The 27792-nt window shown below is 38.1% G+C and overlaps 1 protein-coding gene across 1 annotated transcript in view; it reads left to right on the top strand.

The window, feature by feature from the left end:
• The window catches only part of CDH18 (cadherin 18), a 1155399-nt gene that overhangs the window by 281149 nt on the left and 846458 nt on the right, over positions 1-27792 (top strand). Inside the window, exon 2 of the mRNA XM_077269711.1 lies at positions 3470-3936. Within this exon, the coding sequence (XP_077125826.1) occupies positions 3589-3936 (348 nt within the window). The 5' untranslated portion in view covers positions 3470-3588. The remainder of the gene's footprint in view (positions 1-3469; positions 3937-27792) is intronic.

The following is a 27792-nucleotide window of genomic DNA, read 5'->3' as shown; positions in this document are numbered from 1 at the left end:
AGGATTTTCAGAAAAGGAACATCATACCAACAGTAAAATATGGTGGTAATGTGATGGTCTGGAACTGTTTTGTTGTTTCAGGACCTGGAAGACTTGCTGTGGTAAATGTAATCATGAATTCTGCTGTGTACTCAAAAATCCTGAAGGAACATGTCGGGCCATCTGTTCATGACATCAAGCTGAAGTGCACTTGGGCTATGCAGCAGGAGAATAATCCAAAACACACCAGCAAGTCACCTTTGAATGGCTTAAGAAAAACAAATGAAAGACTTTGGAGTGGCCTTGTGAAAGTCCAGACCTTAATCCGATTGAGTTGCTGTGGCATGATCTTAAGAAAAGGAGTTCCTGCTCGGAAACCCTCCAATGTGGTTGAATTACAATAATCCTGCAAGGATGAGTGGGCCAAAATTCCTCCAGAGCATTGTAAAAGACTTAATGCCAATTATCTCAAATGCTTGATTGCAGTTGTTGCTGCTGAGGGTGACAGAACTAGTTATTAGGTTTAAGGCGATATCCATTTTTCACACAGGGCCCTATATGTTTGGATTTCTTTTTCCCCTTAATAGCAAAGAACTTCACTTAAAAACTGCATTTAAGTTTTCTGAAACATTTACGCGTGACAAACATACAAAAGTACAGGAAATCAGAATGGGGCAAACACTTTTTCATACACCTGCAAAGCATTTCTCAAAAAAGTCATGTAAAAATTATTGTATTGTTTTGCTATAGAATTTTTAGGGCCCTAATAATAAAACAAATTGTGTTTTTTAACCCCTTCACCCCCGGAGCTTATTCCGTTTTTTAGTTTTCGTTTTTTGCTCCCCTCCTTCCCAGAGCCATAACTTTTTTATTTTTCCATCAATATGGCCATGTGAGGGATTATTTTTTGCAGGACAAGATGTACTTTTGAACAATACCATTGGTTTTACCATGCCCTGTAACAGAAAACGGGAAAAAAATTCCAAGTGTGATGAAATTGCAAAAAAAGTGCAATCTCACACTTGTTTTTTGTTTGGCTTTTTTGCTAGATTCACCAATTGCTAAAACTAACCTGCCATTATGATTCTCCAGGTCATTATGAGTTCATAGACACCTAACATGTCTAGGTTATTTTTTATCTAAGTGGTGAAAAACAATTCCAAAGTTTGCTAAAAAAAAAAAATTGCGCGATTTTCCAATACCCGTAGCGTCTCCAATTTTCGTGATCTGGGGTCAGGTGAGGGCTTATTTTTTGCTTGCCAAGCTGGCATTTTTAATGATACAATTTTGGTGTAGATATGTTATTTTGATCGCCCGTTATTGCATTTTAATGCAATGTTGCGGCGACCAAAAAAACGTAATTTTGGCATTTTGATTTTTTTTCTCGCTACGCCATTTAGCGATCAGGTTAATCCTTTGTTTTTATTGATAGATCGGGCGATTTTGAATGCGGCGATACCAAATATGTGTATGTTTGATTTTTTTAATTGTTTTATTTTGATTGGGGTGAAAGGGGGGTGATTTGAACTTTTATATATTTTTTATATTTTAAAATACTTTTTTTTTAAATTTTGGCATGCTTCAGTAGCCTCCATAGAAGGCTAGAAGCATGCATAACTCGATCACCTCTGCTACATAGAAGTGAAGTACAGATCACCTCTATGTAGCAGAAAGGCAGGTGTACTTTGAACGCCGACCACAGGGTGGCGCTCAAAGCAATCGGCCATCAACAACCATAGAGGTTTCAAGGAGGTTGTTATGGCAATGCACCGATGACCCCCGATCATGTGACGGGGGTCATCGGTGCGAGCACTTCCGGCCACGCGGCCGGGAGCGCTAGTTAAATGCCGCTGTCAACGCTTGACGGCGGCATTTAACTAGTTAATGGGCACGGGAGATCGCGATTCCGCTCGCGCTCATTGTGCGCACATGTCAGCTGTACAAATCAGCTGACATGTCGCGGCTTTGAGGTGGGCTCACCGCCGGAGCCCACCTCAAAGCAGGGGTTAATTCAAATGCTGCTGGACAGATGTCATCTTCACCATATCTGGCTCTGTCACTGTCTCTTCTCTTATCAAATGAATCTGTGTATTATTCCCAGACTACCATTTTTTTTTCACTAATGTAGTTTGTCAACATATTACTATCTAGAGTGTTTGTCCAGTGTTTTAGTAATTACTCTTTCTGTCTATATTTTTGACCAGTGATCTCTGAGAAACTATCAATATCCTAAAACCCCCATAAAATATCTGCTGCATTAACTCCTTAGGCTTTTATACATACTACAATAGTCCCGCCGGAGTTGTACTTTCAATCTTTTTAAAATTTTCATAAGCAACATTTGATATATTGTACCATTCATTATTACTCACTTATAAATTTAAAACTTTTGTATTCTTTATTATTTCACATTGCATGCTTAACAAATAAACACTGTTTTGATCTTTTCTATTTCCCAGACCATATCACAATGACTGTCCTTTATAACAACACTGCAAAAATTTTTTATAGATCAGCAAGAAGGAAGTTGAGTTTCAAAGAATAACATATAGGCTGTTTTATCTTACATTATATGGAGATATTCACAATAATATAGTACATAATTTAATGTCCATATAACAGTAAATTAATCATTTGCTTTGAATATTATATTTAAAGTGTTCTTCTAAATTGTAAGAAATAAAATACAGCAATATACATGAAAACCAAGAGCGGACTTTTTATCTTACAGTACTTTCTATGTAAAATCTAGAAATATATTGAAATAGCTCTGTAATGATCTTAATTATGGAAAATTACAAGGTACTTTCTGCTAGTTGAAACATAAAAGAATAAGGAATCATATGTTCTATAAATATGGAGCTACAAATTTCATGTGCTTGTGGTGTGTATTTTTCAAGTAGTATGTGTTACTTTATAAATAATGCTACAGTAATCATTTTTATTTTTATTCATGCAATGAAATGCAGTGCTATTTTATATACATATTTGTCATTAATTTAACTGACCAGAATTTTTAAAAATACTATAAACCTCATAAAAATGTGTATTTAATTCTGAATTATTAGTATACAGGACATTGCTATTCAAAAGTATTCACTGTTCAACAGTATGTTTTATATTAGCTAACACTTTGGGTTAAGAGTTAGGTTTTAGCAAGTTTTCAAGCAAGAACAAAAGAACATTATTTTATTTACCACTACCTCTACTATTACTACTACTACTATTACTGCTACTACTACTACTACTACTACTACTAATAATAATAATAATAACAAAGTACAGCAAATGTTTAGTGAAATACACTGTCTAGTGTGATGTCTGCAAATACAAGGTCATATGTTATCTTTATAGGATATATGATGTCTTCATTGATTAAATTAATTAAGGCTTCTTTGTAGAGTTTTTCCGCAACCCTTAATTAGTAATTTAGAGTTACAGTTATACAACCGTCCTAATGATGTTTTTTTTCTTCTCTATCCTTCATTAGATATGAGATGATCCTCTTTTGTACAAGATCTTAAGGAATTCCACAGAGACAGTGCTCGGATCTTTTTTCAGGATGTAAATACAATACTTTTATCAACTAAAAATCTATATAAACAATGGATGCTCACAGAAGACCATGTTGGACTGTTTTACCAGACACAGCATAGCTTTAAACCAAGCATATCCAAGATATTTGGATTAAACATTTACAACTCTGCTAAAAAGGGAAAACTTTCTACCATGAGATTTACAAGCACATCTGGCATCTGTCCAGTTTTAGTATGTCTTTGTTTTGTGCAAAGATGTTATGGAGCAACCCATCACAGCTCTATAAAAGTGACCCGAAATCAAACCAAACACATAGAAGGAGAAACAGAAGTTCACCACCGACCAAAGCGTGGATGGGTATGGAATCAGTTCTTTGTTTTAGAAGAACATATAGGACCAGATCATCAGTACGTTGGCAAGGTAAAACTATTTTAAAATACATTTTGTATTTTTTATTATTATTATTATTATGTGTTTGTTTTCTATGATCTAATATGACATATTGTGATTATGTAAATGTGAAAAATACCTGCTATCCTAAAAAAGTTGCTAGAATTATTTATTATAGTTAATAACTTTTTCCCATAGTGATAATATATTTTGTTGACATGTTAATTGTAAAACTAGCGAAGTGTTTTTTTATTTTAAATATAATATCAACATTGATTGTATTTTTATAAAAAGGTGACAATCTTGTTCATTATTTTTAATCTACAGTTTGCCTACCATCCCTAATTTGTGATCAAAGACAAAATTACAGTGACATCTCAATTTTTGATAAAGTGGTTGATAAGACCTCTAAAATGCATCTATTAATTCCCTAACAATTGGCAACACAAAGCAACACTTTTACTAACCTCTATTTGAATTACCACATCAAATAGCGTGCAGGTATATGACTTGTGAACAAAACTTGCAAGATTCAAATTAAAAATATACACAGGGAATACATCTATTGCCTACTATTTACTGTGTATGAATTTGTTGATACTGGGTGTGCACTTTAATATATATTATCAATGATTTGGTCTTATGAGTTTAAAAGCCCAAGCAAAAAAGGGACTTTTCTGGGAAAATTGAATTACTATGGTGTGAAATTATGATAATTATGATAATGATGGTACTTCTTTCTTTAGATCGCTTACTTTATCTAAATTTGTGTGTATTTATCTTTTGTATCAAAGAAATGTAAAAACAAATATTGAATACTTTTTTCCGATGAACTGCCTTTTTTTCACCTTAAGCATTTAGGAGCTACTTCATGCCACAGTCAATAGTGATCTGTAATAAGCATCCATCGCTAGCATCTGAAATTCAGACCTCAGAATTATTTGCTTTGAATTCTTTTTAAATACTTTGCCATAAAATATACATATCTATTGGCCTCCTAATCACTGCATTGGAAGCTTAGTGCAAATACAGCTACCCATTTAGCTTGTATGCATTTAGTATTGCTACCCGTGAATTACAAAAATAAATTAATGTGTTTGCTATATCTGCTTGAATGCTATTGATTTAGATTGAAAAGCATTTTCCTTTGCTATAAAAATATATGCTCTATGTCGTATCTAAAAATATAATGTATAAATATACATAATTAGTGGTATGAAACTAAGCTAATAATAACTTATAATCACCCATAAGTGTGAATTTTGAGACTGTGTAAACTTTTGCACTAATTTTTTTGCAGATACATTTTTCTTTTTGCTGCAAGACTACAATACTCTATAGTTTCTCATTTTTCTTCATTAAAACCAAAACCATTAATATACATTTTTACAATTGTGTTGACATTGACCATGGTATTTGTGAGTTTTCAATTAGAAGCCTCTTCTTTATTTCTATTATTCCTTGATTTCTATTGATTTAAGTATGTTTTGTCCATTTTATTTCTTATTGTGAATTTACTTACTGCTTTTATGTAAGATTAATTTAATAATATTTTCTAACTTTACAGAGGAGACAGCAGTACAATGCCATGCAAAGTATCCCCGCTAAGTTAGAAAATATTTTTTTGTTTGTCGTATCACTCTCTGAATTTATAGTTTGTATTTACATGAGGATTACTCCGTAATCCTTAACATATTGCTTTCAGCAACAATGTTATAAATAATTATTTTTGCAGTGAATATTTTAACTGCGTGATTATATCCACTATATACATTTATTGCAAATAGCTGAAGATTTGATACATTTGAACACAAAATAAATTTACCCTACACATTTAACAACACACCTTAACAAAAAACTATATGAAAATAGATTTGCTTATGCAGTAAGTGTTGCCTCATTTCTAGGAGATAATGCTTTTTCTAATGAGGCATTTAATGGAACATGCTGCCATTTTTAGAATAAAGCTACCAAAAACAGCTTAATTCCCTTATGTGAACTCAGAAGCATATAGAAATACAGTGTGGCTACTGTTAGGGCTAGTGGAATGCACCAAATAATATAAAGGGAGATATGATGTGCTTTCGCAGCCCGGGGTCCACCGTGCAGAGATGGAACCTGCTGCTGAGTAATGGCGGATGAACGCTTGCTCACACGTGGGTTAGACCTCACCCAGTGTGAATGGAAGCAAACTCTGTTGCTTCCCAGAGTCACCAGTTAAGCACTGCGACTTGATAGCAGTCACAGGGTGCAGCTGAAAGATGCTGGTGAGATCCCTATAATTCACCCCCACTAAACTGGTGATTGGACTCGCTCTGACCCTCGGTGGCTTTTGAGCCCACGCCTGAGGACACCCTGAGTCAGATGCTGAGTCCAAGCGGGAATTCCCACCTTCACTAACCGGTAGTTAGGACAGAACTAACTGAACTTTTGCCACACAGTACAGCGTCGCTCTGGCGGAAGCCACTATCCACAATAACTAGGGTCAGGAAAGCGCCCTGGTTGTGCACAGTTTCACACTGGTGGTCGCTGCTAAAAGACACTGTAAGCTCATGCCTTGTGATGGATGGCACTTTCTGGCACTAGGTAACTCAATCATCCAAAAACAATCAACAACACTAGGGATGGGTATGATTAAGAAGCTTTCACCAGAAACAGTCATGCATCCACACACACACGATTTCAGTTTTATACTAGCGCATGGCGAGCGGCCATGCAAGCCTTTTATAGATGTAGCCTTTCGGGACCTTTCTAGTGGTCCAATCAGAACTGCTACAGGACCTGAGCTTGTGACCTCCGGCCTCCAATGAGAGGTCATCCCATAGGCATGTTCAGTAGATGAAAAGCAGGACTTAGTCCCTGGAACGTTTGCTCACTGCTGATCAATGCTGGTTACAAAGGGTGAACCTGGGACGGCAGCTGTAACCAGATGCACAATATCAGCTTGAGCCAGATGCCGGGACTGATGTCTCTGCTGAGCAGACTCCACTGCAGCTGGGGAAGAATGGGAGACCACAGAGGACATGGTTCGAGATTCCCCCCTGTGCAGAGGCTGGAACTTAACACCTAACAGCTACATAGACTTCCTTGACAGCTCCTTACACATAGAAGGTTATAGAGTGTGAAATGGTTTAATTAAATTTCAAAAGAGTTCTCTTTTTTCATTGAAGGCATCACAAACTTAATAAAATCTATGCAGAACCAAAGTTAGCCATTAGCCATTAAAAGGTATTAACCACTGAGGACTCTCAATTCTAAATATTTTTTATGGGGAACCCAACAAGTCAAACTTTTTTTGTAGCAGTAAAAAAAAAGCTACAAAAAATGCTGAAAAGGATTTAGCTTAAAAACTTAGTGCATTTGCCTATGATAAAAATACATTGTGCATGCATCCCTTTCAGCTTAAATAAAGCAATGATGAAAAATTCTCTTCATTGCATTAATAGCAAAAATAGTCATTTTTATACTTTCGTAAAGCCAAAGGTTTATACTTGTACAGTTTAAATAATATAGGCTGCAAAGTTTCTTAACATTAAAGGATGAAAGATGACAAATCATCTTTTTGTATGTCTATGGAAGTTAAATGGTAAAAGCTTAAGAACCTAGCTTTAAATGTCCGTACATATAAGATTATTTTTCTATTCTACAGCACTCCATCAATCTTGAAGATATGTCCATCATTTGTCAAAGTTCTGAAGTTAAGTCTCTTTTCTCCTAATCTATACTTGGGTTTATGGAATCCATCTTTACATCATCTTGCCTTGAAATATTTCTTATTTAAGGAGAATTTTACAGACATGAGAAATTGCTGAATTATGTTTTCATGACAGTGGAACATGGCAAGACATAAAATTCTTAACCATTAGGTACACTTTAAAAATCATATTTTAAGTAAAATTAAATATACAGTATATGTGTATATATTTGAATGTAGATATGCACATATATTTACTAATGTAATAATATGTATGAGAGGTTGTGCATTACAAAGTCTACTTTATAAAACCTGGCCATTTTAATAAAACTAATTGTTTCTTTGCTGACAGAACATGACCATATACACTCAGACACAATATTCAATAAGTGATGACAATGTTATTTGTTTAGGGATATATCCTATTACCCTAATAAAAATGCTTCCATTTACCCATTCCTATTGGTCAGTTGTATTTAAACATTTCAATGAGGAAGAAAATGCTCCAGTTATCTCTTCCTGTAAAAATATGAACTAATGCAGACTTGATAGAAGAGCTAGCAGATGCTCTTTATAGTAACACAGTATTTCTTTGTGCTGTTCTCTGAGATCTATGTGATACAAGTAAATAATGGCCCACATTTTGGGATTCCATGAAAATTAGATAATTAAATAATTAACAAAATTTTGAAAGTAGAACCATTTAATTTTGCTCAAGGCAAATTGCTATTAATTCAATCTTACAGTTTATTTCATGGTGTGGTCTTGAATATTAGGCTGCAAAGGGCACTATGCCAATTTGCAGAGGGTTAAGGAAATAAGTACATACTGACCTACACTCAATGCCATTTACAAAATTCTTAATCCCCTAACAAATATTGATGTGTCGCTCGATCATTGTCTATACTGTTGTCACTTAACTTTGTCATTGAATGTATTTTACAATGTACATAGTAATTTCCTGCATTATACTTATTGCCATGCTCTGAATTTTCCAGAACTTTGTCAATTATGTTTGTTAAGTATTGAATGAATATATCAAAATATAGATGTTTTTAAAAAAAATATTATAACCAGGGAAAAAAAACTTGGTGAAAGCTTTGTTCATTGTACATGGAATAGTACAATCTGTCAGAGGCCTTTAGATCAAAAAAGTTTTCTTGGACAGACTTGACCCTGGTCACTTTGTCTGGCAGATCCTAGTGGAACTTCCTTTGCCCTTTACCTGCTGGAAAGGAATGTGGACTTACAATGGGTAAGCACCTTGGGTTGATTCCACAAAGTGGCTGTTAGTTAAAGTTGAGGACTTGAAAAGTCAAACAAAGCCAGATCAGCATGAGGAGGGACAAAACTGGGACAGAATCACCATCGAAACCATAGTCAGTAGAACAAACATCAGATACTAGAAGGACAGAAACTAAACAAGGTCAAATAGGCCAGAGAAAAAGTCAGGAAGAATCACAGATCAGACAAGGTCAGGATAATGTTGAGTCAGTAACAGTAGACCAGGCATGCAAAACACCATAGTCCAGTGAGCTCCCTGGCACAATATCTATCGACTACCCTCAGAATGCTTAAGCAGAGCATGGTATTGCCCCATAGACCACAGCAGGAAATAATTACACTGCTGGGAATATGGACAGTACCTATTAGGCTGGTTGAGTAGAACCAACGTTATAATCCAAACAAATCCCTGGTTAGACTGTATCTGTGGGCTGAGGTAAACAAAGATGGAGTAGATCCTGGTAGAGATGTAACATTGATGCATGCATAGATTTACAGTTGGAAACAATTTTATTTTATTGTGTATGTGGGAGCTAAGCTCAGTGGGTGTCATTTATTGCGGTGGACCAAAACTGTTTTGTTTGTATACATTCTGTCCAGCACTATTACTATGTGCACAATTGTGAGCAATAAGCACTATTGCATTCAAAACATTATTCTCTGCATAATGATTTGTCTATAAGACAGAATTAAAAAATAGACGAAAAAATGTCATATCTCATCGTATTTTCACATAGCTTTTAGCAATAAATAAATAATAATAAAAAATGTTGTGGGATCCCCTCTATTTCTTACAAACAGTTAAGGTAAGTCAGACAGCTTTGTGCTGACATTATCAGGGGGTAAGGTCCATGGTTATTGACCCCTTCCCAACCTAAACATGCCAGCCTACAGCCACCCCAGGACTGGAACATCATATTAGATGTGCTAATTCTGACTCCTTGTCTCAGCTCTTCTTGATAGCTCTGATGCAGTGGCAATCAGTGTAATTGGGTTTGAGGTTGATGACAGTTGTGATTTGTCAAAAATCACAGATGCCGTCAACCTCTGGGTTTAGTAATGGACTGGTGTCTGTCAGACACCCACATTACTTGCCCAGTAAGAAAAAATCCTCCCCGACAAATGCCCTTGTCCTCCCCTTTAGTAAAAGAATCAAGTCTTATGTAACCCTGAAGTACTCCAGTGATCCCTCGGTGCCCATGTTGTCTGAAGTTTATTGAGCATCGTAATGATGCTTTTTCAGCTGCCACTGTTTGACATGCTGCTTCATAAGACTTGCCAGCTATGAACTTATGTAACTTCAGTGACTTCAGTAAGGTTACATCAGTTGACATCTGCTTTGGTCTCACGGAACACCATGACCAGCAGTCCTGCAATCCATGTGACCTGGTGGAAGCACTGTAGTACTTTAAACTAAGGTACTGCACTGCTGCCATGTCATGCAGAGCGCAGCCCAGGAGTACTACATCAACTCTGTTGGGTCACACAGACTGCTGGACTGCACTCTGTATGACCGAGTGACTGTGAGGCATGATAATCTTAAGTGAGACTTTAAAGGAGACTTTATGGTTACTAGAGTTCCTACTGCTGGAGCGCCTGGAGTTTGTGAACTCTGGTAGCCTTAGTTCACAGCCTCCAGGTGAACCAGCAGCTGGAAATTCCAGTAATGTTAAAGTCTCCCTTAAACATTCTTTTAAGTTTTCCTGGCCTCACCAGTGCCGGGAGACCCAGTGACTGTGAACTATGGTAATGTTACCAAAGTTCACAGCCACCGGGCCTCACGGCAGCCGTGAGGCCCACAAACCTTAAAAGGAGCCTTTAAGTGAGACTATATGGTCCTGGAGGCTGTAAACTCTTGTAACCTTAGATCACAGCCTCCAGGTGTTCCAGCAGCTGGGAACTCCACTATCCTTAAAGTATCCTGGCTGAGTGCACAAGTTGCAATTTTACCTATTTTTACTTGTGCTTTTCTACACCAATAAACGCTGTTTAAAGTTAGTTGAAAAAAGGCCTAGTTAAAGGTATAAAAAAGTCAAAATAGAACAGAAAAAAAGGTATTTAGGTGCAAAGCCCCCCAAGTATTTACCAAACCTTCACTATAAATCGAAAAGATTGGAGGCAGCACACCATTCAAGTGAAAAAAGCTTCTTATTTAATGGCCCATCATGGCCACATTTTGGTTCCTGGGTGGGAACCTTTCTCAAGCAATACAATGGTGCATATTGTTAGGGTTGGCGGAACGCACCGAATATAATTATTAGGTGAGATAGGTGCGTTTGCAACCCGGGATCCACTGTGCAGGAAAGAACCTGCTGCTAAGTAAGGCGGTGAAGTAAATTAGTATAAACGAACTCTGTTACTTCACAGAGCCTGTAGTAAAGAGAACGCTGTACCCTGTTTAGCTCACAGGGGACACAGCTACTGAGTAGAGCAGACAGTGGTCATACAGTCCAAACCAAACACGCAGCTCCTCTCCGGTGGAGCCAGAATTCTAATGGCTATTAGCCAGCCCTGAATTTACTCATAAGAAACTCCTCGCCGGAGGTGCCATCATTCTAGGGGCTTATTTCAGCCGGGTCCCTGACTGCATACACACAAAACTCCTCACCAGAGGTGCCAGCATTCTAGGGGCTTATTTCAGCTGGGTCCCTGACCACACACACGACCACACTGGCACTGAGCTCGTACATATTTGATACTAGCGCATGGCCATGCGGTCATGAGAACCTTTTATAGCTGCAGCAACTTCAGGACCTTCCCAGAAGGACCAATGGAAGGCTGCCACAGAGCTTGATCAGGTACAAGACCTTCCTGGAGGACCAATGGAAGTTGCTGCAGTACCTGAGCATGTGACCCTTGATCTCCATTGAGAGATCTTACCCTGGGCATGCTCAGTGTGTCCAAAGCAGGACTTAGTCCCAGAAAAGCCTGCTCGACGCAGACCAGTGCAGGGTACAATAGCAGAGCCTGGAGAAGCAGCAGTAACCCTTTGCACAGTATCAGATTCAGTGAGATGCTGGGACCGACGTCTCCGCTGAGCAGGCGCCACTGCGGCTGATGCAGAATGGGAGACCGCAGCAGACATGGTTCGAGATTCCCGCTATGCAGCGGTGGGAACTCGACTCCTAACACATATACAGTTAAGTCCATATATATTTGGACAGAGACAAAATGTTTCTAATTTTGGTTATAGACATTACCACAATGAATTTTAAACAAAACAATTCAGATGCAGTTGAAGTTCAGACTTTCAGCTTTCATTTGAGGGTATCCACATTAAAATTGGATGAAGGGTTTAGGAGTTTCAGCTCCTTAACATGTGCCACCCTGTTTTTAAAGGGACCAAAAGCAATTGGACAATTGACTCCAAAGCTATTTCATGGACAGGTGTGGGCAATCCCTTCATTATGTCATTCTCAATTAAGCAGATAAAAGGCCTGGGGTGTAATACTATTGTAGGAACTCAAGGATTCTGATAGCATGGGGCAATGAACAGACAGAGACGGGTTTCTTTAGTGCAAATAGTGTATTTGTACAACAGCAATAACACTCAAAACAATATACTGATAACCCACAGTGTCCTGGAATGAAACAAGTCCTTGAAACATATACAGCAAATTGGCAGAGTTCTTAAGGCAGAGTCCTCAGCAAGGTGATCAAAAGGTGAGTGTGACAGGTGACGTGGTGCAGATCCAAACACTGTTGGTACAGAAAGAGTCAAATCCAGGTATGAAATAAACACAGGGAAGTCCAGAACAAGTCCACAAGTTCATCCCAGGTGTGACATGAACACGGGTAAGTCCAGAAATTAGTTCACAAGTTGATTCCAGATGTGGCATAAACACAGGTAAGTTCAGAAACAGGTTCACATTTAAGTATTATACTGGTGTTGTTTCCAACAGCTCCCACTGGGGGGAGTAGATGAAGGATTAAGTAGCAAAACGCAGTCAAGAAACAAAGTCCCGAAACATAGTTAAAAAAACACAGTTCTTACCAGGAGGAATGAACCAAGGGTTAAGTTCCAAGTCAGCAGACTAATGATAGCATAGAGAGTGTAGCTTACATATGCAGGAAATGTCCAGAGCCAGAGGTAGAGACACACTCAGAACCAGCAGCTGAGCTGAAGGAGAACAGAATCAGAATACTCCAGCAAAGAGGCGGACACCTGACCCGGGTTTTAAACAAATGAACAGGAAGTAGGGAAGACAAAAACAGCAAACTCCATCTTAACAATGGGCAAAATCATTCACAAGGTGACTTAGAAAACCCGGAATACTGACATGGAGTTGTTTTGAGGTGTGGTGCTTGCATTTGGAAGGTGAAGTAAACATGCAGTCAAAGGAGCTCTCCATCCAGGTGAAACAAGCCATCCTTAAGCTGCAAAAACAGAAAAAAACCATCAGTGAAATTGCTACAATATTAGGAGTGGCAAAATCTACAGTTTGGTATATCCTGAGAAAGAAAGAAAGCACTGGTGAACTCATCAATGCAAAAAGACCTGGGCGCCCACGGAAGACAACAGTGGTGGATGATCGCAGAATAATCTCCATGGTGAAGAGAAACCTCATCACAACAGCCAACAAAGTGAACAACACTCTCCAGGAGGTAGGCATATCAATATCCAAATATACCATAAAGAGAAGACTGCATGACAGTAATTACAGAGGGTTCACTGCAAGGTGCAAGCCACTCATAAGCATCAAGAATAAAAAGGCTAGACTGGAATTTGCTAAAAAAAATCTAAAAAAGCCAGAACATTCTTTGGACAGATGAAACCAAGATCAACCTCTACCAAAATGATGTGAAGAGAAAAGTATGGTGAAGGCATGGTACAGCTCATGATCCAAAGCATACCACATCATCTGTAAAACACGGCGGAGGCAGTGTGATGGCTTGGGCATGCATGGCTGCCAGTGGCACTGGGTCACTAGTGTTTATTGATGATGTGACACAGGACAGAAGCAGCACAGCCGAATGAATTCTGAGGTATTGAGAGACATACTGTGTGCTCAGATCCAGCCAAATGCAGCCAAACTGATTGGTAATCGTTTCATACTACAGATGGACAATGACCCAAAACATAAAGCCAAAGCAACCCAGGAGTTTATTAAAGCAAAGAAGTGGAATATTCTTGAATGGCCAAGTCACCTGATCTCAAGCCAATTGAACATGCATTTCACTTGTTAAAGACTAAACTTCTGACAGAAAGGCCCACAAACAAACGGCAACTGAAAACCAATGCAGTGAAGGCCTGGCAGATCATCAAAAAGGAGGAAACACAGCGTCTGGTGATGTCCATGAGTTCAAGACTTCAGGCAGTCATTGCGAACAAAGGGTTTTCAACCAAGTACTAGAAATGAACATTTTATTTAAAATTATTTAATCTGTCCAATTACTTTTGGTCCCTTTAAAAACAGGGTGGCACATGTTAAGGAGCTGAAACTCCTAAACCCTTCATCCAATTTTAATGTGGATTCCCTCAAATGAAAGCTGAAAGTTTGAACTCCAAGTGCATCTCAATTGTTTTGTTTAAAATTCATTGTGGTAATGTCTATAACCAAAATTAGAAAAATGTTGTCTCTGTCCAAATATATATGGACTTAACTGCACATAATATTTAATTTGTGCCCATGATTATTCATATTTAACTATAATCGTGTGTAAAGCACATAATACAGTTACATACAATGACAAATTCAGAGTGAGCAAAAGTCCCATACGACTAGTGACAAAAAGTGCAGTGCTTTGTGCTAGACATATACAGTAAATTAATATACCTGTTTTACAGATAATAAGTAATAATATTACAGCTGTTTATATTTAATTAATTTAAGAATCACCCCATCCTGCTTACACATTTCTTAGTTAAAGATATAGATAGATTAAATAGATGCAGATTGTGTCCTTGTGTATAGTATTCAAAGTACGGCACATCACAGAAAAAAATATTCACAAAAGCCTGAGGAAACCAGTTTCATTTGCCTTTTTTATTCTGAAGGTAGTGGGCGATATTGTTGAAGCAATATAACAAAACACTATAAAATGAAAATCTAGTCTCTTTGCCTTACTGTTCAACTGTGTGACACCCTATAACCCCCTCTACGGTACAGTTATTTATTATTTAGGTCACCTTTTCTTCCTATGACATTTCATATCACATTGTAATCTTCCCTTAGTCCTTTCTGCTCTATGCTATAACAGTAGTCAGTATTGCCTGACCCCTTGTATAGAAAGGTTGCACATGTGCTATTGAGATTTTCCTTTAAAGTGGGTCTTAGAATTATTATCGGTATTGTTTACTGTTGTTGAATATATCGGACTTTAAATTAAAGAGAACAATGGAATTTATGAGGCTCTAGGTAGGAGAAATTGCAATTTATATTAAATGATAGAATCTTACATGTAAGAAGATATCTAACAGCAACTGAGAATGACTAACGAATTTAATAAAAGGCTGTTCTTGACTTTTAAACAAGATTAATAAGCACATTCTGCAGGCCAACTAAAGTAGGAAAACAAAAAAAAAATAGTTCTACATGCAGATAGTTAGGTATAATGTGCACGTTGAAGCATAGTATGTTGAATGCTAAATATAGCTACTCTATAACTTTGAATACAAACAAAAAAATATGTTTTTTATGATAAGCCATTATTTTTGCTATATTTATCCACTACTCAACATATGGTGTAAGAGTATGGCATGTATTAAAAGGAAATTTATGGTGTGGACTAAGGAACCATTATATACACCTACCTGCACCTGCTGTTATCAGCCATTACTCTGATCTTGAAGAATTAACATCTTATTCACTCTGTTCAATACAAAACTTTACTGGATAAGAAACATTCAAATTCACTATTTTTCTCTGATTATCCAGGGAAATTTGTTTTACAGAGAATCTGTTCTTTGCAAATATATTGTCCTTTTTTTTGCTCTGTGGCCTGTTTCTAAATTTCCGATCATGACTTCTAAAAGGTTAAACTAAAAGGCGGCGACCGTCATCCCATATGAAGCAATTGCGGTGAACTGATTGGTTGTCATGTCACCTGAGGCCCAAAGAAAAATGTTCTGTTTGCATGTATGCGTTCTTATTAAAGAAGCACTTGCAGTAACTTTTTATTCAGTTAATGTGTGTATATATATATATGGTGTGTAATGTGAGCCTATTGATATACTCACCTACCAATACTCTCTCTGATGTCTAGTGACGTTTTTCTATGATTTTCATTGTTGTCAGTGCTATTGCAACTAGTTGCCTCACTCTATATTCTGAGTGATCCGGAAGTCTTTTTTCCAATGAAAGCCTATGGCAGCCTCATTCTGATACTTCATAGGTTTGCGTTTAGAAAAAAATCTGGGTCTGCAAAATAGTGAATCAGCGAACAACAGTGCTGGACAATGGAGAGAGCAGCAGGAGGAGAGTATATTAACACATTTACATTACATTGCATGCACATACATCGACTTAATGAATAAAAAACATAGAGGGGTGATTTTTTTAAGGTCTGCCACATACAGGGCTTTGCAAAAAAATGTTGACAAAACAATACTTTATAAAGCTAAAATATTACAGTGTATTATCCCAAGAAACAGTGGGAACAGTGTAAAACATGTTCAAAAGCATGACCAATAAAAAATATTATCACCATGGAAATGACAAAAGTTTAAACCTCTCATGAGACTTGACGTACTTATACGGCATGGTCGGATAGGGGGTATAATCTGAATCACATCACTCAGAGATTACCTTATATGCTCGTGTATAAGCTGAGTTTTTCAGCACTTTTTTGCTGAAAACACCCCCCTTGGCTTAAACATGAGCCATTGTCTGGAAAGCTGGCGGGGGAGGGGGAGCGCTGGTGCTGTGGCAGGAGCCAGCGGCTGTGGCTTTAACCGTGCAGTTGCTAAAGAGAAATTAATATTAATTTCTCATATAGCACACAGTGACAGCTGAAGCTGCAGCCGCCAGCTTCCAGAAGACATCATACTCACCCTCCTCTACGCCATCAGCAGTATTTCAATGGTCTCAGTGCCTGCAGCTCTTCCTGTGCTGAGCAATCATGTGGCACCGCTGATTAAGGTAATGAATATGCATGCATCTCCACTCCCATAGGCATGGAGCGCATATTGATTACCTTAATAAGCAGTATAAGGGGTGTAATTTCCATAATTGGGACAGATGAGGGGGGATTCTGCTCTCCTTGCACTTAGGGGTTCTGTATATGGAGTCTTTAAACTATTATAGGAAAGTCTGTGCTTCAAGAACTACCAGTGTTCCAACCCTCCTGCGTTTTGCCATGTGGCTAAGCAGTACTGCACAGCCACATATGGGTTTTTTTTACGTTCAGCAGAAATTGTTTGAAGAATTGTGGTGACATTTTTACCCATTTTCCCATGTGAAAATGTAAAATCTGTGGGAAAAACAACATTTTGGGGTGAAAATGTAATAATTTTTTCTTTATTACCCAATGGTATAACATTTTGGGACACACCCATAGTGTCAATATGATCTCGGCTCTCTAAGATGAATTAATTGAGAGGTATAATTTTTAAAATGGGGTTACTCATTGGGGGTTATGCTGTTCAGGTGCCTCAATGGGTCATCTTATGGGTCATGATACCAACAAATCATAACAGCATAATCTACAGTATCATATGGCACTCATTCCCTTTTGAGCTTTGTATAGAGCCTCAAAAGTAGTTTTTAACCACATATGGTATATTGACGTACTCAGTAGAAAATGCATAACAAATTTTATTGTGCATTTTCTCCTATTATCCCTTTTGAAAATTAAAAATATGGGACTAAAGCAACATTTTAGTGGAAAAAATTGTAATTTTTAATTTACTGACTTAGCCAATGTTATAGAATTCTATGAATAATGTGAGGATTAAAAATGCTCACTGTACACCTAGATGGTTTCCACAAGAGATGTAGTTTCCAGACTGGTGTCACTATTGGATGTTTCTTCTGTTTTAGCATGTCAGGGACTCTTTAAATGTAACATGACATCTGCAATCTATTCCAGCTAAAATTTCACTCCAGAATTCAATTGGCAGCCCTCCTATTCTGAGCCCTTCCTTATGCCCAAACAGTAGTTTTTCAACACAGCAAATTGTAAGGTCCATTTTCTTCTATTACCCTGAAGCAACATTTTTGCTGGAAAAATGTTTTTTTGTTTAATTTTCAAAGGCTTAATGTTATAAAATTCTGTGAATCACATGGGCGTACAATATGCTCATCCCACCTCTTATTAGATTCATTTAAGGATGTAGTTTACAAAATCGGGTCACTTGAGGGGTTTTCCACTGTCTAGGAACACCAGGGACACTAAAACACGACATGATGTCCGCTATCTATTCCAGATATCTTGCACTGCAAAAGTCAAGTGGTGCTCCTTCTCCTCCCAGCTGTGTCATGCTCCCACACAGTAGTTTTCCACCACGTAAGGGGTATCGGTGTACTCAGGAGAAATTGTACAACAAATTGTAGAGTCCATTTTATCCTGCTACCCTTATGGGCAAAACCAACATTTTTATGGGAAAAATGCATTTTTTCTTTCATGGTTTGATTTGGAGATTCGATCTGATGACTTCTTTCTTCATGGTCATTTCTTCTGTTGAGCTATTACTCTTTTCCTTCCTAGTCCAACTGCTGATTGTTCTTATTGTCTTTATTCTCCCTTTTCGGTTTGGTCCTCTCCAGATTATTCTGGATGAGGCTTAATATATTATCCCTACAGTGCACTTAGTTGCTGACTATATTTCAAGGTGTGTTTGTGGTAAGGAGTTCCAGCCCTTTAATGAAGTGAATATCCCTGCTAGACTGTCATTCAATTTCCTTATATTCTTGCTTGTGTCTGTCTACCTTCCCTGGACCTTTTCCTTTTACCACTGTTTTTTTTTTCTGAGAGGTTATACTAGTTTCATTTATTTTTTGTATTCCTTACAATTTCCTATCTCCCTTTTATAAACATTTTTTAAGTTTCTCACCCTGGTTCTTCTTATCCACTTGCACAAATTCCTCTCTCCTTGTTGGCAGTGTGTTGCAGCCTACATCCTATTTCTCAGGAGGCACGAGAAATACCTTCACAGCCTTCTACTGAATCAGGTCGGAGCAAAGTAGTGGTTTTAGTTGTGCAGCTAGGGATTGACTAGTCTGTACAGGGGCCAGTTGAATGTAGGTGTGGCTTCTCTCTGTATAGAGTTTACCCTACTCCCTTTACCTGTGTGTGAAAAACATTTTAATAGTTATAGTTCAACGTTATAAAATTGTTTGAAGCATTTGTGAGTTCAAGATACTCACCACAACTCTACATAAATTCCTAGAGTGGTGTAGTTTCCAAAATAAAGTAGATTGTGTGGGGTTTCCACTGTTTTGGCACATCAGGATCTGATAACACAACATGGCATCCTCTTTCGAGTCCAGCCAATTTTACATTAAAAAAGTCAAATGATGCTCCTTCCTATCTCAGGCTTAATGTGTGCCAAAACAGTAGTTTTCCATGACATATGGGGCATCGGAAAATACTCTGGAGAAATTGTAGAACAAATTGCATTGTCCATTTTTATTTGTTACTCTTGTAAAAATGAAAAATTTCAGGCTAAAGAAACATTTTTGTGTGAAAAAGTAAATTTTTAACTTTTTTCTTCCATATTGTTTTAATTTCTGTGAAACACCTGAAGGGTTAATAAACTTTTTCAATTTAGTTTTCAGAACTTTGAGGGGTGAAGTTTTTAAAATGTTGTAAATTTTTGTTATTTTCCGTAGTATAGAACCTTCAAAACTCACATCAAATGTGATGTTGTCCCTGCAAAAATTGATTTTGAAAATGTTGTTGTAATAATGAGAAATTGCTGATACACTTTCAACCCTTCTAACATTGTAGCAAAACAAATATGTTTGTGTTATATAACTATCTGGTTTAAAGGCCTAAAAATTTAATTTGAAAATTGTGAAATTTTCAAGGTTTTCACCAAAATGCCGATGTTTCTACAAATAGACACAAAATATATCAACCTAAACTGACTTGAGATATAAGTTCACACTTAAGTAATTATTTTTGCTATTTTTTATTTTTACCTCAAAATTATTTCCGTTTGTTTCTCAATGGATTTGTGTGGATTATGGGTGACATTAAATGAGTTAAAAGTTCTGAAAATATTGTTCTTGGTTTTATCTTTTCTGATAAAATCTGGCATTTTAATAGGGGTGTGCAGACGTTTTATATCTACTGTGTATAATATTATTATTGCCGGAAATGCAGTGTACAACAAAAATAAAATAATTATTGTGTTTTCTTGTGGTTTTTTTAATACAAGATTACATGCAGAAAAGAATATGAAAAAAGTGTGACTCTTTTTAAGGTTAAATGAATAAAAGAAAAGCAAAGATATTAAGATTGATATAGTAGGTAGGTTAATAGAATTGTTGAATACATTCTTGAAGTTTATGTTTGTGTTTTATCAAAAAGGTGCTATTTAAGATAAATGCATTAGAATTAATTCCTTTTAGACATTCAGTAATAATATTTTGTTAATCTTTATTCATCATACTTGAATCTGGACCATTTTTTAGCTCCTATTCACATGGATAAGATTATTGTAATAAATATCAGTGATATAAACCTCTTGATATAATTGCTTAACTTTTGTTTTCATAAACTCTGGTCTCCCACTCTTGTACTATTTCAAATTTAAAATAGCTAATAAATGTCAAGAAAAGACTAAATGTTCAAACGCTAAAAAAAAGCAAGACAAAAAGAGAAAGAAACATGCCAACAGTCAGTGTCCCAGTATAAATAACAATATTTTTATTGAAATACAAAAAAGACAGTAAAAACACTTAAAAAATGTCTAGAAAAATGCACCCATTACAAGGAATTGGCCCAAAAGACAGATATGCACCCCAAAATGTAAATGCTAAAAATATGCATCTTAAATACGAATAATCTTTATGATCCCAAATACACTGGCTTTTATAGGTTAATGAACACTTTGGCACCCAGTGTGTAGCTTTATGCTCTATAAGTATGTATGTGTCTGCAATTGCCCCTATAAGATTATTTACTAAGTAGCACTGGCTAAGCAAGATATGTAAAAATAACTTCTAATTGTAAATGCCAGTAAAAGTCAACCCAGCAAATGTACATCTAGGAAAGAAAAAGAAGATAGCTTACAAATAACTTCAAGACCATATAGAATCTAAAGCTGGGTTGCCATAGGCAAACAATGGGAACAATAACTTACCCGCAGCTCTGTGATTCCAGGGCCACAAGTTAAGTCTGTGAGAAAATGCTTATATACCAAGACCAGATTGTCTTTGCATTGTCAGAAGGGACACGTAGAAGCCTGACACGTTTCTCCACTTAGGTGGCTTCTTCAGGGACAGGTATGGTGGTTTAGTCATACTTAACTATATATACAGTATATTGATACCTTAATGTGATGATCCATCTCAGCTGTGTGACCCAGCAGCAAGGAGCCAGATATCGCGTCAGCGATCAGACCGGAATTACCGGAAGTGCCATGCATGTGTATTGCGTGCACTCCGGTGCGAGTAGAGATGCAGAGAGAAACTGCACATGCATTGAAAGAGTTACCAGATGCTTAGTAACAGCAGAAGCGGCTGATGAGTCATTCAGTTTATGTGCATGTGCTGAGACATATTCAGGAGAAGCTGAATGCCACGCATACCAGTATTTTCAAAATACAAGGTACCATCAGAGGGCAAGGTATGAGCAGATATTTATTTGTATACACTAAAAAATCCTGCAAACTTTAATATCATGCTAACTAGTGTTGAGCATTCCGATACCGCAAGTATCGGGTATCGGCCAATATTTGCTGTATCGGAATTCCGATACCGAGTTCCGATATTTTTGTGATATCGGAAATCGGAATTGGAAGTTCCCAGTGTATGGTTCCCAGGGTCTGGAGGAGAGGAAACTCTCCTTCAGGCCCTGGGATCCATATTCATGTAAAAAATAAAGAATTAAAATAAAAACTCACCCCTCCGGCGGCCCCTGGACCTTACCGATGTAACCGGCAGCCTCCGTTCCTAAGAATGAGGAGTTTAGGACCTGCGATGATGTCGCGGCTTGTGATTGGTCGCGTGAGCAGTCACATGAGCGTTCAGGCGACCAATCACAAGCGGCGACGTCATCGAAGGTCCTAAACTCCTCATTCTTAGGAACGGAGGCTGCCGGTTACATCGGTAAGGTCCAGGGGCTGCCGGAGGGGTGAGTATATCCATATTTTTTATTTTAATTCTTTATTTTTTACATGAATATGGATCCCAGGGCCTGAAGGAGAGTTTCCTCTCCTTCAGACCCTGGGAACCATCCAGGATAGCTTCCAATACTTGTGTCCCATTGACTTGTATTGGTATCGGGTATCGGTATCGGCGATATCCGATATTTTTCGGATATCGGCCGATACTATCCGATACCGATACTTTCAAGTATCGGAAGGTATCGCTCAACACTAATGCTAACCCAATATTATTCTACTGTATAATCTCATCAAATCATCATTCCATATCATTACTACACGGTGTCAAGTAGAGGGGAGCAAATGGAATTGTATTCTATCCTAATTCTGCAAGAATATGATTTTGGCAAAAATGCATATCCTTGGTAATTGACTTCTGCACACCGATGGACGCCATTTTTCTGAGCTGTTAAAAGCTATCCGGTCCCTCTGCTCTTCATTGCAATGCATCCAGTGTTTGTCGCATCTTCAGATCAGTGTCAGCAGTGCAGAAATGACTGGGTTTTAATAGCTAGGCCAAGGCTTCCCAGTTTGCTAGAAACAAGAGAGTTCTGCACATGTGCTCACAAAGATTGCAGCTCACACAGAGATGTATGGTGTCACCACATTTGCCACAACCATTGTGGCCACATGCAATGTAACCTGGAAGCCTCAGCCTAAATATAAAGTCCTTGAGATTTTATTGCTGCCGTTGTCTACTAGAAGATCCAATGAGGACAGGACAAGTGGCTGTGAGAAGCAGAGGAGTCAGAGACATGAGTGATGAGTTAAGTATTGGGATGTTAATTATTTTTTACATGTTACATTTACTATGCCCTGAGGTCTAGAGAGACCCCACAGCATAATACGGGACATTAAATTCACAGAGAATAACATCTCCACAAATTGAATTTCCCTGTAAAACCTGCATGAACAGGCAAGTTCGAATTTTACACGACCCACTCATCTTTAGTGTCATGTCTTCTTTCTATTCAACATAAATACATGCTTGGCCAAGCTTGAGTGTGAACCTTATTTCTGATGAATTGTGGAGAGCCTTCAAAGGATTTTCACCGTTTTTTTCTGCATTTATTAGCTGACAAATTAAATTGGTTACGTGTACTTAGCAAAAGTGAACCTTATCCTAGATACAACAAAATTTTGTTTATCACTGCAATTTGTTTTAATAGACAGACATTTGTACTTATAAATAAACCTAACAGTTGTGAAGCTGTGTCTGATTAAGTGAACAGCATATACCTGACAGATGTATGCATGCTGCAGGATACAATAAATACAACAGAGCAACCATGATACATTACTTCCATCTGTACAACATTAAGTTGTACTGTAACACTTTGAGCGAGCTAGTTCTGTTCATCAGCAAGCATTCTAATTTCCCTTGAATGTACTGATTTATACGGTTATATGTGGTCTGACAGCAGTCATTTCAGACAACAAAATTGATTACATTAAGGAAAAAAATAGTGTTGAGAAGTAGAAAAGAGTTTAGTTTAAGATATGAAATATTAAACCACCAAAGCAAAAAAAAGGTGCCTGAGAATAGAAGAGTTTGTAGAAAATAAAAATACTACTATGACTACAACAACCTATATAACTATTAATCCACTAGCCTTTAAAATTACAATCTTTATTTGCATAAAGTTTCTTACAATGGCATCTCATGAAAGCTTAAATCCACAGATTGGTACACAGCTAAGAGCAAGAGATGCAAGTAATACTGCCATCTATCTTAGCTGTAAAAAAATACATGAACTGTACATCCAAAATGTATACGTTTGCCCTTTTGCTGAAAATTTCATAAAATTAAGCATGTTGCTCTTTAATATTTTAATCAAACTGTAAAAAGTCCACTGTATGATGACCCATGCCATGACATATGCCAACCACTAACATTGCACTCATGCACCAACAGGGCGAGTGACCTGGTGCCCTACAACACCAATGCTGAAAAAGACTGAGTCCCCATGACTCCAAGTCACATCACCTAACAAGCATGGTACCACAGCAACAATAGCTGCCACACAACACAAAGATCAATTGAAAGGTGTTAAAAAAATCATCTTCCACATGTTCTCAGAATGTGAGCAGAAAAAAACAGAAGGACATTTTGCAATTTTTCACTTCATATTCATCTTTTTAGCAGAAGCCTGAAGATTTTAACGCAAAACTCACTGATATTTGAATCTTTTCATAATGATTTTCTTATTGACTAAAGGCCCAGTGCTAGCTGCCAAAAAGTAGCCTCAAAACATAAAACTGCAACATTATACACAGTAGTTATGTATATAGTGTAGGGATAATATAATGATAACCAGTAATGTTATACACAGGAGTTCTGTATATAGCATTAGTGTGCAGTGATCACCAGTGACATTATACACAGGAGCTCTGTATATAGTGTCAGGGTATAGGTTTTACAGTGATCACTTTTGACATTATAAACAGGAGCTCTGTATATACTACATAGTGTATAGTGTACAACTAATACAGAGACTTACTAGTGACGTCTCTAGTTGAAGTAATTCTTCTTCACTTTTCCTCTTTATTCGGCCCAGACTACTCTCACTTCTTCCAGAAAGACTCGTCTCTGCAGAAAATAACACATAGTAATCTATTGCAGATAGCTTCTAGAACACATTCACAACTCCCCCCGACTTCTACACTGCACAAGATGAAGAAAAAGGGACATAGTGCTGCCCTGTACAGTAACAGGAACTCTCATTTGTTCCCTACATGGAAAACAATATCCTCAAAAGTAAAATGTATTACAGCAGTAATAATGTCCTCTAATTGGCCCTTACAGTAATTATGTCCCTCACTTGCCACCATAAAGCAGTAGTCTATGTTCCTCACTCTTGGCTACTTACAGTAATTATGTCCTGGCCTCTTCCTGTAATTATGTCTTTTATGCTGAGCCCCTTCCTGTAAGAATATCCCTCCTTCTGGGCCTTGTTCTTAAATAATGTCCCCCATCCTGGGCCCCTTCTAGTAATAATGTCCCCCATTCTGGGACCCTTCCTGCAATAATGTCCCCCATCCTGGAACCCATATAATGTACCATCCTGGGCCTCATATAATGTTGCATACAAGGCCCTATTTAACGTCCCATCCTGGGCCACATATGTCTCCCATCGATTCTGTAATGAATTAAATTAGGAAAATTTTCTTCTTACCTGTTCATGATCTAGCAGAATCCTCTTCCTGCTTCATTTCCAGTGTGGGCGCACAGGCACACAGCAGAGACGTCAAACGTTGGTGACATGTGCAGTAAAATCAGCTGCCAAGCCATCAGCTATTTTAACTATTGCGGTGCAGGAAGAAATTCCTGCACTGTAATATATCCACTGAATGTGCAGTGCAGCTACTGGAACCTGGGTGCGAAAAACAAACAAAAACTGAAAGTGATTAACTGGAATATAAGTTAGTGTGCATGCAGCATGCAGGCGCATGTTCACACTAGCCACAATACAGGCAAAACCCAAGATAAAAAAAAAGTAAGCATGCCGTGCAGTAAATAAATTAATAGCAATAGTGCATGAAAATATTATAGGGTACTAAGTTAACATAATTACGGTATGTATGTATAGTTAACCCTAAAGCCGTCCCACCACATCAAAGTGACCCTATTCAGAACAGTCCTAACATCTAGTATTAAACTTTTACCATTTGTCAAGTGGCATTAAGTGTGAGTAAGAAATGAGAAGGACTAAGACCCGGCGAATGGACACCTGTTGTGGATTCTGTTTTTGGGCTCCCTCTGGTGGTTACAGCTGGTACTGGGTGACTTTGGTGGGTTGCGGTCTCTGGTTTCCACCTGTCCATCAGAGGCTGGGTGTTTCCTATTTAACCTGGCTTTCCTGTCATTCCCTTGCCGGCTATCAATGTATCAGTGTGTCTCTGTTACCTTTGCTACCTGCTCCTAGGCCTTCAAGACAAGCTAAGTCTGGATTTCCCTGTTTCATGTTTGCTTTCATGTTTTTAGTCCAGCTTGCAGATATGTAATTCTCTGCTGCTGGTTGCTCTAGTGGGCTGAAATTACCACTCATGTACCATGAGTTGGCACATGAGTTCAAGTAATTTCAGGATGGTATTTTGAAGGGTTTTAAGCTGACCGCACAGTTCACCTTTTGTATCCTCTGCTATCTAGCTTAAGCGGGCCTCATTTTGCTGAATCTGTTTTCATAACTACGTTTGTGCCTTCCTCTCATTTCACCGTCATTATTTGTGGGGGGCTGCTATTTCTGTGGGAATATTTCTCTGGAGGCAAAATAGTTCTGTGATTCTTCTGTTAGGGGTAGCTAGATCTCCGGCTGGCGCCAGACGTCTAGAGTCCCCCCAGGAACGTTCCCCAGCTGCTGTTAGTTGAGTGTTGAGGTTCAGGATCGCGGTCAGCTCAGGTTCCATCACCCTAGAGCTCGTCCTGTTTTTGCCCGTGTTATGTGTTTAATTCCCTGCCATTGGGAACATGACAGTATAGCCGGCCCACAAAGTGTTAATTGTTTGGGCTGAAGCAGGAGAAAAAGAAGTGTTGAAGGGAATTTTTTTTTTTTTTCCCTCAGAGTTTTGCTGCCTAGCCCTTAATTGCTGTCTAGCTGCTTCTTACCTCCTCTTAACCCTTGAATGGCTCTGACCTTAGCTGTTTAACATGGATGTCCAGAGTTTGGCTTCCAGCCTGAATAATCTTGCTGCAAAAGTTCAAAACATACAGGATTTTGTTGTTCACACTCCTATGTCTGAACCTAGAATTCCTATTCCAGAGTTTTTTTCTGGAGATAGATCTACCTTCCTGAATTTCAGAAACAATTGCAAATTGATTCTTTCTTTGAAATCTCGCTCCTCTGGAGACCCTGCTCAGCAGGTCAAGATTGTAATATCTTTCCTGCGGGGCGACCCTCAGAATTGGGCATTTGCATTGGCACCAGGGGATCCTGCATTGCTCAGTGTGGATGCGTTTTTTCTGGCACTGGGATTGCTCTATGAGGAACCTAACCTGGAGATTCAGGCTGAAAAGGCTTTATTAGCCCTCTCTCAGGGGCATGATGAAGCGGAAGTATATTGTCAAAAATTTCGGAAGTGGTCGGTGCTTACTCAGTGGAATGAGTGCGCCCTGGCTGCAAACTTTAGAGATGGTCTTTCTGAGGCCATTAAGGATATTATGGTGGGGTTCCCTGCGCCTACAGGTCTGAATGAGTCTATGGCTATGGCCATTCAGATTGATCGGCGTTTACGGGAGCGCAAACCTGTGCACCAGTTGGCGGTGTCTTCTGAACAGGCACCTGAGACTATGCAATGTGATAGAATTCAGTCCAGAAGTGAACGGCAAAATTATAGGCGGAAAAATGGATTGTGTTTTTATTGTGGTGATTCAGCTCATGTTATATCAGCATGCTCTAAACGCACAAAAAAGGTTGATAAATCTTTTGCCATTAGTACTCTGCAGTCTAAGTTCATTTTGTCTGTAACTCTGATTTGTTCACTGTCATCCATTTCCGTCGATGCCTATGTGGATTCGGGCGCTGCCCTGAGTCTTATGGATTGGTCATTTGCCAAACGCTGCGGTTTTAGTCTAGAGCCTCTGGAAGTTCCTATTCCTTTGAAGGGAATTGACTCTACACCATTGGCTATGAATAAA

This window comes from Ranitomeya variabilis, chromosome 6 (assembly GCF_051348905.1).
Source record: "Ranitomeya variabilis isolate aRanVar5 chromosome 6, aRanVar5.hap1, whole genome shotgun sequence".
NCBI lineage: Eukaryota > Metazoa > Chordata > Amphibia > Anura > Dendrobatidae > Ranitomeya > Ranitomeya variabilis.
Note: the sequence above shows the minus strand (reverse complement) of the source record. Positions and strands in the feature narration are given on the sequence as shown.